Source organism: Aotus nancymaae, unplaced genomic scaffold (genome assembly GCF_030222135.1).
Source record: "Aotus nancymaae isolate 86718 unplaced genomic scaffold, 86718_ANA_hifiasm-v0.15.2.pri h1tg000064l_1, whole genome shotgun sequence".
Taxonomy (NCBI): Eukaryota; Metazoa; Chordata; class Mammalia; order Primates; family Aotidae; genus Aotus; species Aotus nancymaae.
In genome coordinates, this window is record NW_026988479.1 from 2735792 (window position 1) to 2747955 (window position 12164).

Here is a 12164-nt window from a genome sequence, read left to right on the forward strand (position 1 = left end):
TTGCCTGAGGTGAAGGTGCTGGATTATTTTTGACTTCTTCTATTCTTTCATTTCCTGTACTCAGCCTTTTGCCAACATTGGTCTTTTGCAATGGAAGTGTTTTGCTGGGGCAGCAGAGTGTTGGGAACCCCATGCTCTTTGGATAAGGAACTGCAGGCCTTCGACTCCCAGGACTTCAGTGTAGATATTGTCTGTGGAGTTGCCTCACCTTGAGGTTGAAACTCTTCCCAGTTGGGGTGGTCAGGATGTGGGCTAATGGTAACCACAGGCTTGAGCTCTGAGTCCCAGTGCATGGACAGATGAACCCTTTCTAGCGGCCCAATGGAGACTCCCCTCACCCCTTTCTCTATGTCCTAGGCCCCTTACTTTGACAGAAGTTTCTTACTTCTGCTTCAAAAATGCTTCAGCTTTTTTTTTCTCTCTGTATAACTGAGCTTTTAACTTATGCTTCTCCTTTACAACATGTTATTTGTGCTATCATCCCAGGTGCTTTTCAAAGATGAATACGTATTCCTATTACACACACACACCTACGTATTTCAACTAAGAGAAATCATGTCCTCTTTAAAGCTGCTGGTGAAGGTTAATCCTTATGCATGAAGATATTCAGTGCATTTCTGAAGCTTATGTGGACCATTATGGGTAGTTAAAGTTAGACCCTGAGAGGGTAAGGATTTTCACCCCTGCTTACCACAGACCGACCTTCAGCACGTTATTCCCACATTCATGCTTTTACGTCACACTAAGTATACCTTCTCATGTTAGAGTGGAGAGACAGAGCGATTTTCACATCTGTCCCCCTCCCCACATTGTGAGCTAATTGAGGGCTGTTACCTTACCTTTGATTCTCTGTGCTTAGCTCAACGCCTGGCATGTAGATGATTCTCAGTTAAGTGCCGATTCAAATCATCTCTCAAAGGCCTTTTTGATTCCAAGAGTCTGCGGATGAAATTTCCCTGTTTGTAGATAGCTAGAAACCACCAGAGGAGACTTAATTAGCACACCAACTGCCTTTGTGGGTAGCCAGGAGTTAGAGGAAATGTATTTTCTTCGGCTGTCCAGAATAAACATTTAGGAAACCATCTGGTGTTCGCTAGCCTCCAATTTCAGAGTGCCCACAGTCTGCCTTTTTTTAGAAAGAGGGAGGACAGAACAACAGCTTCCAATAGTTAAAAACATTAGAAAAATCCCTGTTATCTGGGATATGTTGTTTGTCTAATTATAACTCCAATAAATAGATGGGAAGCTATGAGCCCAAGTGATACAGTCAAGTGAAGAAGAAGACAGAGTATTTCATTGACTTATTGGTACAGTCTCTTATTCTTATCCATGCAGGATTGGAGTAAATATAATGACTGTGCTTGACAAGACGGACAGCCTCTAGGGTGAGGAGAATGTCCAAGTTACTCTCTTGATTTTTCTCCCCAGGAAATAAGCTTTCCGATTGATCTTGGCTCAGCAATGCTTATTGAATCTGCTGAAAATAAAATGTTTTTCTTCTGAAATAAACGTCTAGGTTCATTCCTGTAGAATTCTTTCTCTGGCAATGTGGTTGTTAATTCCGGTACATGAAATACCAATCCTGTGTTATGCTACATTTTAAGACGTAAAGCCAATGATAACGTGTAATTTCTCTGGAGCATATGGTAAAGCATTTGGATATTCCACGTGTGGCAGATGTTGCCATTTGTGTAACGGATGCTCAGTAAGTATTGTTGACTTATTGTGCATGGAAGACACCTGGAAGAACACTTAGGAGAATTTATACATTCCTTAGGTTGCCATGATAATTCGATGCAACATTGTCATAAACTTCAGTTTTTAATATGAATTTTTCTTAAGATTAATATTCAGCCATCTTTGAATGTGTCTTGAGATTTGGGCTTATTGAGTAATTAAGTCAATTTAATATTTCTAACATTTTAAAGATGATGAACAGTTTATGTGTTCTAAAATTCCCCTATCTAATTTTCTTGCAGCTCTGTTCCCCATCCCTCCTTTCTATTTCCTCTCTTTTCTCCTTCATCCTTCAGTCGTCTTTCCCTGGCTGGAGGCCCATCTAATTTTCCGAGTCTCTTTGAATACAGGGCACAGTGTGTGGTCAGCCTTGCCCCGAGGGCCGCTTTGGAAAGAACTGTTCCCAAGAATGCCAGTGCCATAATGGAGGGACGTGTGATGCTGCCACAGGCCAATGTCATTGCAGTCCAGGATACACAGGGGAACGGTAAGGGTTGCTCTTGTATTTCTCTGACTATTTATAATGATGTGAAAGGAAAGTTGGTGGGGTCCAGGGAACATCTTCAGTACCATGTGTCCATGACTGTTCCATAATATTTCAGAAGCAGCTAAACAGTATCAATGTGTTTGGCAGATTCTATCCTAATTTAATGTATAGAAATTGAGTCATAAATAGCAATGGTAAATTGAAGATAACAGAAAAAGCACTTAAAAAAAAAACACCATAGAATATCAGCTTCCAGAACCCATGATGAATATGTCATTCTAAAGTGTTGAGTGTTTAGGACTGCCGCTTACATTTTAAGTATTTGGAGATAGATTTATTTTTAAATGGGATGTGTACTTAGGTACCTTTCAAAAGTATAAAGTTACTTTCTTATGATTCAGTATAGTCTTAAGAACATTCATCATTGTATTGGGTGGTGGTGATAGAGTCAGATCTGCTGAGACCTCTAGGGCTCTCTGGTCCCACATAAAACAGGAAAAAATGGCTGTTCTCATGTGGGTCTTACTGCCCTGTTTATCATCATCTGTATTAGATGGTAAACTGTTGCCTCTGAGGGCTTCGTGCACCCTACTTCTTTTGCTTTAATATTTTTCTTTTTACTTTTTGTGGTACATAGTAGGTGTATATATTTATGGGGTACATGAGATGTTCTGATACAGACATGCAATGTGAAGCAGGCACATCATGTGGAATGGGGTATTCATCCTCCCAAGCATTTATCCTTTGAGTTACAAGCAATTCAATTATACTCTTCAAATTCTTTCAGAAAGTACAATTAAGTTATTATTGACCGTAGCCACCCTATTATGCTATCAAATCGTAGGTCTTATTCATTCTTTCTCATTTTTCGTACCCATCAACCATCCCCATCTCCCCTACACCATCCCACTGTCCTTCCCAGCCTCTGGTGACCATCCTTCTACTCTCTGTGTCCATGAGTTCAATTGTTTTGATTTTTAGATCCCACAAATAAATGAAAACATGCAATGTTTGTCTTTCTGTGCCTGGCTTATTTCATTTAACATAATAATCTCCAGTTCCAGCCGTGTTGTTGCAAATGACTGGATCTCATTCTTTTTATGGCGGAATAGTACTCCATTGTGTATATGTACCACATTTCCTTATTCATTCGTCTGCTGATGACACTTAGATTGCTTCCAAATCTTAGCTATTGTAAACTGCTGCAACAAACATAGAAGTGCAGATATTGCTTCCATATACTGATTTCCTTTCTTTGGATATATTTCCAGCAGTGGGATTGCTGGATCATAAGATAGCTCAATTTTTAGTTTTTTGAGGAAGCTCCAAACTGTTCTCCATAGTGGTTGTACTAATTTACATTCCCATTGACAGTGTACAAGGGTTCCCTTTTCTCCACATCCTCACCAGCATTTGTTGTTGCCTGTCTTTTGTAAATAAACCATTTTTAACTGGGTTGAGATTATATATCATTGTAGTTTTGAATTGCATTTCTCTAACAATCGGTGGTGTTGAACACTTTTTCATATGCCTGTTTGCCATTTGTATGTCTTCTTTTGAGAAATGTCTATTAAACTCTTTTGCCTATTTCTAACTGGGGTATTAGACTTTTTCTATAGAATTGTTTGAGCTCCTTATATATTCTGGTTATTAGGCTGGTGCAAAAGTAATTGAGGTTTTTGCCATTTAAAGTAATGGTGAAGATTGCAATTACTTTTGCACCAACCTGTAATCCCTTGTCAGATGGATAGTTTGCAAATGTTTTATCCCATTCTGTGGGTGGTCTCTTCACTTTGTTGCTTGTATCCTTTGCTGTGCAGAAGGTTTTGAACTTGATGTGTTGCATCCTTCTTTTAATATGCTCTTGAATCTGTCATGTCCTGGAAGACTAGTTAGCCAAGCTCACTGTGTAGGATTAGAGAAGAGACTTGAGAGGCAGAAGGGCATAGTGATGAAAAACAACCATTTGGAACCTACGTTTAGCTCAGTGTGTCCCTGGAAACACCTTTGTCTGTAACATCCTAATAATAATTGTGCTGCTCTCTAGGGTCGTTATGAGGATTAATGTGTTAAAACATTTAAATCAGCTCTGGAACTTATCAATATTAGATATTATTATGCTAGAACAGTTTCTATGAACTGTGTAAATACTAGTGATTATCAATTTGAGTGATGTTTATGAGCTGTATAAATATTAGCTCTCATTATTTTTATGATGTCTGTGAATTAAGAATTCCTTCAACATTTTTTTCCTAATTTTTCTTCTTTCTAAAATCCTGTTCTAATTTTATGACTTTTAATAAGATACTGTTGGATTTGTTCCCTCCTCCCTCCGCCTTAGACGCTGCACTTTCTTGTTAAGTTTATTTCTGAGTATTTTGTAATTTTTTAAAAATTTCATTTGTGCCTCTAATTGGGTATTTTTGGTTGAAAAAAACTTGCTTTTGAATATTTACTTTTAAATTTATTCATACTACGAAACTTTTAAGGTAATTTTAATATTGTTTTTGGCAAACTCTGGAGTTGTTTAGTTATACTATCATATCATCTACAAATACACAAAAGTTAGTCTTTTCTTTTTAATATTTATAATGATTATTTTATTTCCTTGAATTATTGCATAAATTTTAACCTCCAAATTAACGTTGACAAACAGCAGTGAAAGTAAACATCCCTGTCTTGTTCCCATATTTATTGGAAATAGCTTCGATAGAGTTTCATGTTTGCTGTTTGTTTTTAGTAAATTGTTTTCTTCATTCTTAGTTTTTAAATTCCTTTTTTTAACTAAAAACTTTTGCTAATAGCAGCCACTTAATTTCATTAAACGCTTTTTTGTCTTTTGCTAATATAATTACATACTTTTCCTTTAATTTTTTCATGCTATGAATTATTCAAACCCTTAGTACGTAGTTTTCATAACTTGTCATTGGGGTACTCAGAAAGATTTTGCAACTGACATCCTAGTTTTAGGTTGTATTTTGGATAGATTAGGCTATTAGATAATTTCTGGATCCATGTAACATCTTATTATAGATAAATGAGTTGGGATAGGAGAGGCACAAGGCCAAGCACAATCTTAATAATAGTTTTTTGTCATATTTTAGGGTGCTAAAATGTCAATATAATTATTTTCTTGCCATCTAGGAATTTAAGTTTCAGATTAGAGGCAGCACAAGAACAAGAAACATACAAGGCTAATGAGCTTATACTTATTTCATCTGGAATACAGGGAAAGGGAATAACAGTTAATTTTCAGATAAATTTTACAGTTGAGCCAAGGAAGGCCAGCAGTCAGAGAAGGAGAAGGCAAGTAAAGAGAGAACTTGCTTCTCGACCTGCTGCTCTTGTAACTATTGTTTTTCTGATGAGCCAGTGACATGATTCCTGTTTTCAGCTGTCATCCCTGTGTAGGTTCAAGAGTTCACACACATACACACACACAAAGACAACAAACACACTTGTCACTATGAAAGGACAACAGTGAACGGCCATGAGGCAATCTGTGGCAGGAGGTGTGGGGAGAAAGGACTTGATGGGCTGGGGTCTTAACTTGCCACTTCCCTTGTTTTGAGAAGTTGGTGAAATTTGATCATTGAGGTTAGGGCAGAGGGCTGCCAGCCCTACCAGCCGACAGAGCATTCCCAGGATGTGGGGACAGCCCTCCCGGCCAGAGGGAAATAAGAAAAATCCAAACAGGCACCTTGTAGGCTGGCAGAGCAGCGCATGGGATGCCCAAATAAAAGGCGTTGGGGTTTGTGGAAAGGTTGAGAGGATATTGTGGTAAGTAAATGTAATATGGCACAGTCGAGTAAGAGTGAAGAGGTGATGGTTTCCAGATCCTCAAAAAACTCCTTCTGAAGAGGTTAAAAAAGGGTTTCAAATGCTGATGGTGCTGCCCTGGAATTACCCTGGGCCCTGCAACAGCCTCGCATGGGCCCATGAACATGACTGGTGATCAGCGAGTGTTAGTTGAATGAAGGGATGAGTGACTCAGGGATGAACTTCCCAAAACAGCTCTGCCAAGTCTGTGTTCCATATTACCTTGAAGGTGAAGATAAATGGGGGTGAAAGGAGGTGAGGTCAAAAATTATAGACAGGAATTGGGGGGGATGCAGCATTGGTCGTCAATGGAGGAACTCTTTCCTGTGTCTAGGAGCGTGGAAATGTTGGCTGTTTCCCAGTGCTTTTTACATTTCCCTCAGAGCAGCAGTTCCAGATGTTAGGAAGGTAGGCAGCTGATTCATAGATCCCAGGTTTAATGAGGAATGTGATTCTTTCACACTAAATCATGGTTCGGCCTAACTATTCCAATCACTCTAGGGAAGGACATGCTCAGACGGACAGGCGTGAAAGCGGTACCTGTCACCCCTTACACGTTAACTCACTTCCTTTATTCCTGAAGTTCACAATGACATGCAACATAATAATAGAAACGGTATTAAAACAAGTCTATAACCCTCATTGGTTTTGGAAAGTGATGTTTTAATACTTTACTTAATGCTTATCCATTCTTACCAATTCCAAAACATTACTTGAAATGTAAAAAAAATTAGAAACCCCAAATTTCCGTATTTCTACTGTGGCTGATCTTTATTGCTACTATATCTTTTTCACTTTTCTGCTATCTGTCCTAAGAAAATGCATTTTCTCTTTTACTGATATCTCAGAGCTTTTCCTGTTCCATTTGGGATGACCCCAGAAGCAGCATTAAGGGTATAAAATTTGTTGGGAAATGGAGCTTCTTGAAGATAAAGTGACCAAAAAGGAGATAAGACTCCTTAATAAAGACTTTTAATACAGCCAATCAGAAAGGCATCAGCTATTTTATGATTATGTTTATTTTCAAGATGGAAAATATATACTTTTAGAAAGATATCCTACCATTTTGCTTTGGTGGATAGAAGTAAACCTACTATTATTCACAGAATTGTCTTACAAGTGTAACATTGACAAAAAATAAAGTGGGAATATGAACCCAGCTTAAATAATGGCTGCATTAGTAAGTAAAATTCAAATAGGATTTTTTTGTTTTATATTTATAATACAAACTAGTAGTGTGTTTAATTGTAGGTTAGAAAGGTAAATATGGGTCAAGACCAGCTATTATAGATTTTATTTTTCCTGAGAAAGGAAGTCTCTGCCAAGATATGATAAAATATACACTGAGTCCCTGTAATTTGGTAACAGATACTTTCCCAGGCTTCCGATCTACACAACTTTCAATCGCTTTTAAAGCTGTGCTTTTTACCAAGTTGAAATCACGAAGATGGGTCAAAACTTAAAATTTGGGTTTGTTTTCAAATTCTTTTGGGAGGGAGAAGTGATGTTATTTATCTTTATCTTTTTTCCTTTTGGTACCGATTTGCAAGAAAATCTAACAGACAGGTTGAAAAGTTGTCTTGTCAGCCTTCCATAGGAGCCAGGATGAGACAAAATTATTATACCTAAGCATTTCTTTCTTTGAAGTTTACATCTTTAAGGAATAAACTAAATGACTTGGCTTATTGAAGCTTCCTACAGGTTAAAAATAAAGAGCACCTTTATTTTTAAAAATACACTCTGGTCCAAAAATAGGTTTACCCATGTATAACTTTTAGGCACACATTTTATTTTGTGCTGAGTATTAGTTCAATTACTCCATAACTTTTCTAATGGTTTGTTGAGCAGTTGAAGATTTCTTGTTGACAAATACCCCTGAAGATGTCTAGAATCTGTGAAACTCAATTTACATGAGATTCTTTTCCTTGTCTCCATCATATTAAATATATGCTAGAGCCAAAGGTAACCAGAAAAGTATTGAAGGGGCTGGTCCAAGTGACTCATCCCCATAATCCCAACACTTTGGGAGGCTGAAGTGGGAGGATCACTTGAGTCTGGAAGTTTGAAACCAGCCTGGGTAACATAGCAAGACCTCGCCTTTACAAAAAATTTAAAAATTAGCCTGGCATGGTGTCAAGTGCCTGTGGTCCTAGGTACTCAGGAGGCAGAGGTGGGAGGGTCACTTCAGTCCAGGAGTTTGAGGTTACAGTGAGCTATGATGGCACCACTGCACTTCAGTCTGGGTGAAAGAGGCAGACTCTGTCTCCAAAAAAAAAAAAAAAAAAAAAAAAAAATTATCAAGATTTTTCCTCTACACATTGAAATAGAATTCCTACCACCCTGGTATTGTTACTTGTTGCACCCTATCATTAAAAATATGCAAAGCTTTGTGGAAACAGTATTTCTTTGAAGTATGTTTATTTTCTGTTTCTTTTAAGTGTGCTTGAATTTGTTATTATGCCTTGCTGCTTACATTATACAGATCTAAAAATGCAAGGCTGACCTACATTTTTTACTCTGGTTCTGGCCTGACTTAAGAGCCACATGGGAAGTGGCTGCCCAGACAAAGTGTACCCTTCTTGCGGCGAATACTCAGCTGGGTGAAGCTCTGTCTCCCTCTCCCTTGGCCGAAAGCTCACCTTCTGCCGCAGAGAGCCAGTCACCTGGCTTAGTCAAAAAGAAACTTGGCTAGTCTAACTATTCGTGCTTTCCATGGAGCAATGAAAGATCATTTTCTCTTTTCTATCACTATTCCCTCTAGCAACTCAGCTTCCCACCTCATTCACCTTACCTAGAGCATATCCCTTCTCCTGGACAGAGCTCCAGTGCCATTTTTAAAAAGACAGTAAAGTGAATTTTTGAGGGCTGATCTTTGCTCCTTGTCATTTGGCAGCCCTTCTTCCCTACAGAGGGCAAAACCTCACTAGCCAGTCATTTCGTGTTAGAAAACTCCAAGCTTTTCTACTGGCAGGCACTTCTCAGGTTGGAATTGAGGACATCTGATTTTGGTAGCTCAGAGTTTCCCAGATTTAAAAAGGACTTGGCTTATCAGTTACAGAACTTTCTAACTGAGGAGTAATGATTATCATTCAGTTTTGAACAAGAGTAGAAACATGGCTAAGATTAAAAATTAATGTCCACATGAAAGCCAAGAGAATTAACATTTAGTTCAAATTTGACACAAGGTTTTCTCTTTGGAATCAGGAAAGTATGTTTTGAAATGTCATAATTGTGGACTGGGACTAACATTTGAAAATTTCTTTTCTCATTTTCTTAGTATCCGCTAAAGTGCTATGTAACTTTGGCAGATACTAAGTGTAAACGTGTCACATGTGCTAAGCTCATATTTTGGTTTTGGTTTCATCTTCTGTTGTTGTTGTTCTTTGTTTTGTTTTTGTTTTCTACAGGTTATGCTGCTGTTAACACTATATGTAGCCAGAGTAATGCATCTTAATGCTTTTCATCCCTGCAATGGGACTATCACTAAATAATTGCCAGAGCAAAAAGCAGTTCAATTTGTGCATAACAAAGCCATTCTGAATCAACCGTTTATTTTTGCATGGCACTGACTAATCTTTCTTCTTGCTCCTGCCTCTTGCTTGGTAGGTGCCAGGATGAGTGTCCTGTTGGGACCTATGGTGTTCGCTGTGCTGAGGCCTGCCGGTGTGTCAATGGAGGGAAGTGTTACCATGTGAGCGGTGCATGCCTCTGTGAAGCAGGCTTTGCGGGTGAGCGCTGTGAAGCACGCCTGTGCCCCGAGGGGCTCTATGGCATCAAATGTGACAAATGGTGCCCCTGCCACCTGGACAACACTCATAGGTGAGTGTCGGCTTCCCCTGGAAGGACGTGTCCTATGAAAGTTTTAATCTCAGTTTTCAGGATTTGGAAGGAGAGATTGATAGAGTGGTTCTCATCCCAAGCCCCTTCCTGCCTCTAGGCTATTCTGGGCAGGAATCGCTAAGTAAGAGAAGACTTTTTAACTTAATTAGTGATGGTCCACATCAGAGGTGCTAAAATTGTTCGGTGGTCACTGGTGAATATCAAATTCTATTCTCTATTAATGACCACTGATAAAGACAAAATTTGCTGAGGTTAGTAGAACTTTCCCCTAAGCAAGGGATTCTGTGACATTCCCTTAGAAGCAAAGATGCAATGAGACACAAGGAGTTCAGCCAAGTTTAGTATGCAAAAATATCATAAAATGATTCTTACTGCAGCATCTTTTATTTGACAGCACATCTGTGGAAGAAAGAAAAAGGCTAGAGAGAGGAAGTGTACTGGTGGAAGTTTTGTGGAAATGCTTCACATGTGGCTGTCACATGTGAAATATCTCTTTTAAATTGATTACTGTGACATAGAACTCACAAGGGACTTTTAGCTCAAAAACCTCTCGAAGAATTTGAGAACAGGAAACCATGATCCCACCCACCCTGCTGTACCTTGTCTGCCCTGAAAATATCTTCTTACCCCTGTTTCTTCTTTTCCTACCCCAGGGACTAGATACACATAACTTAGAATTCTGGACCTCCTTTGCAGACTGCTGGAAAAGCTGAGTTTGACAAAAATGTAGTGTATTATGTAGCAGTTCATATCTTACCAGAATGACTTTTATTTGCATTCAGCACAACTGTTACTTCATTTATACATCTGAAAGATAACTTGTAGCCACATCAAATCCCAAATGCACAAAAGTTAAAAGTAAACAAAAGCATGTGGTTGGTCTCGTCTTTAAACCACTGTTATTTTTATTGTTAGTAACCAAAGTATAGAGTTTGCACTCAGTGTGTGTGTGTGTGCATGTGTATGTGTGCTGGAATACATTTTAGTGGAACATATCAAAGAAATGTATTGTCAATATGATTCAACTAACTTTGTAAGCCACATTAGTCAACTTTTGGTTTTCTTCATTGGAAAATACTGCTTTTCTTTACATGAAAAGTTTATGTAAATATTTGGGGGAATAAAAATGAATAATCTCCACAGGGTTTTGTTTTTCAAAAGTAAGCCTCATATAGTGACAACTAAGAACATTACACCAGTGTGCTGTTTCATTGTATATAGACACAACTGAAATCAAATGGAATAATAAATCTATGCAAAGGAAGAGCTCTGCTATCAGAAGGATTGGAGAAGCAGAGAGCATATCGGTTTTGTTGGATTGGATACCATGTTAGTAGTGGCAAGGTGCAAAGTGGAGAATGATTTGATTGATGGCTAAACTGTGGTAATTTTGACATAGGTCATATGTACCTAAACATGGATGTGCTAACAAAGAAGTACATGACATTGACAATTTCATAGATCAGTAACACTAAAATCTGTCTAATAATGTATACCAAATAATCAGAATAATTTTTTGAAAATCAGCCTTTTCATGTAAATCATGAAAGTTATTTTTAAAAATTAGCTTTTACACATTTCTATTACAACAAATTTAATGTTGATTATATGACTCTATCTTATTGAATTCATCATTGGAGCCATCTATCTAATTCTTATATCATGAACTTCCACACGTAAAATTTCTGGAAGGCCAAGATCCATTCAAACCAAAAGGCATAGAGTCCTTGTATTAATTGAAACTCTAGTTTATTCACATTATCATTTATCAAGCAAGTGGAGCTTTGCTGTTACATAATTTAAGATGTACTAAAGCCTTTCATTATAATTAATGAGATAGCAAATATGGTGTAAATTAATAATGTGCATTGTCTTTAGGTACATACTGAGTTCTGTGGATATACATATTGACATATATTGTAGCCCTATAGTTGGGTAAGGGTTTGTATCAGATAGCTTTTGTTGCATTAAAAAAAAAAGCAACTACCCCAAACCTAATGACATAAAATAACATTTATTAACTGATGATTTTTTGCTTGACTATGTGGGCTAAGCTCAGCCTGGTGGTTCTTCTGCTGGTCTCTCTGTGTTCAGCTGGCAGATCAACTGGAGGCTGATTGGTCCTGGATATCCTCACTCACCTGTCTGGCATTTGGGTGGGTGAGGGGGTGACTGAGCCATGCATCTCCAGGATCTAGCAGCCTAGCCTGGGTTTTTCACATGGTAACTGGCTTCTAAGAGCAATAGAAGACAGGACAGACCCCAATGTACAAACACTTTT

The 12164-nt window shown here is 38.2% G+C and overlaps 1 protein-coding gene across 1 annotated transcript in view; it reads left to right on the top strand.

Annotated features, from left to right (window-relative positions):
* MEGF10 (multiple EGF like domains 10) overlaps window positions 1-12164 on the top strand; it is a 170656-nt gene that overhangs the window by 108873 nt on the left and 49619 nt on the right. The window contains exons 8-9 of the mRNA XM_012448056.3: window positions 2088-2224; window positions 9650-9862. Of these exons, the coding sequence (XP_012303479.2) occupies window positions 2088-2224; window positions 9650-9862 (350 nt within the window). The remainder of the gene's footprint in view (window positions 1-2087; window positions 2225-9649; window positions 9863-12164) is intronic.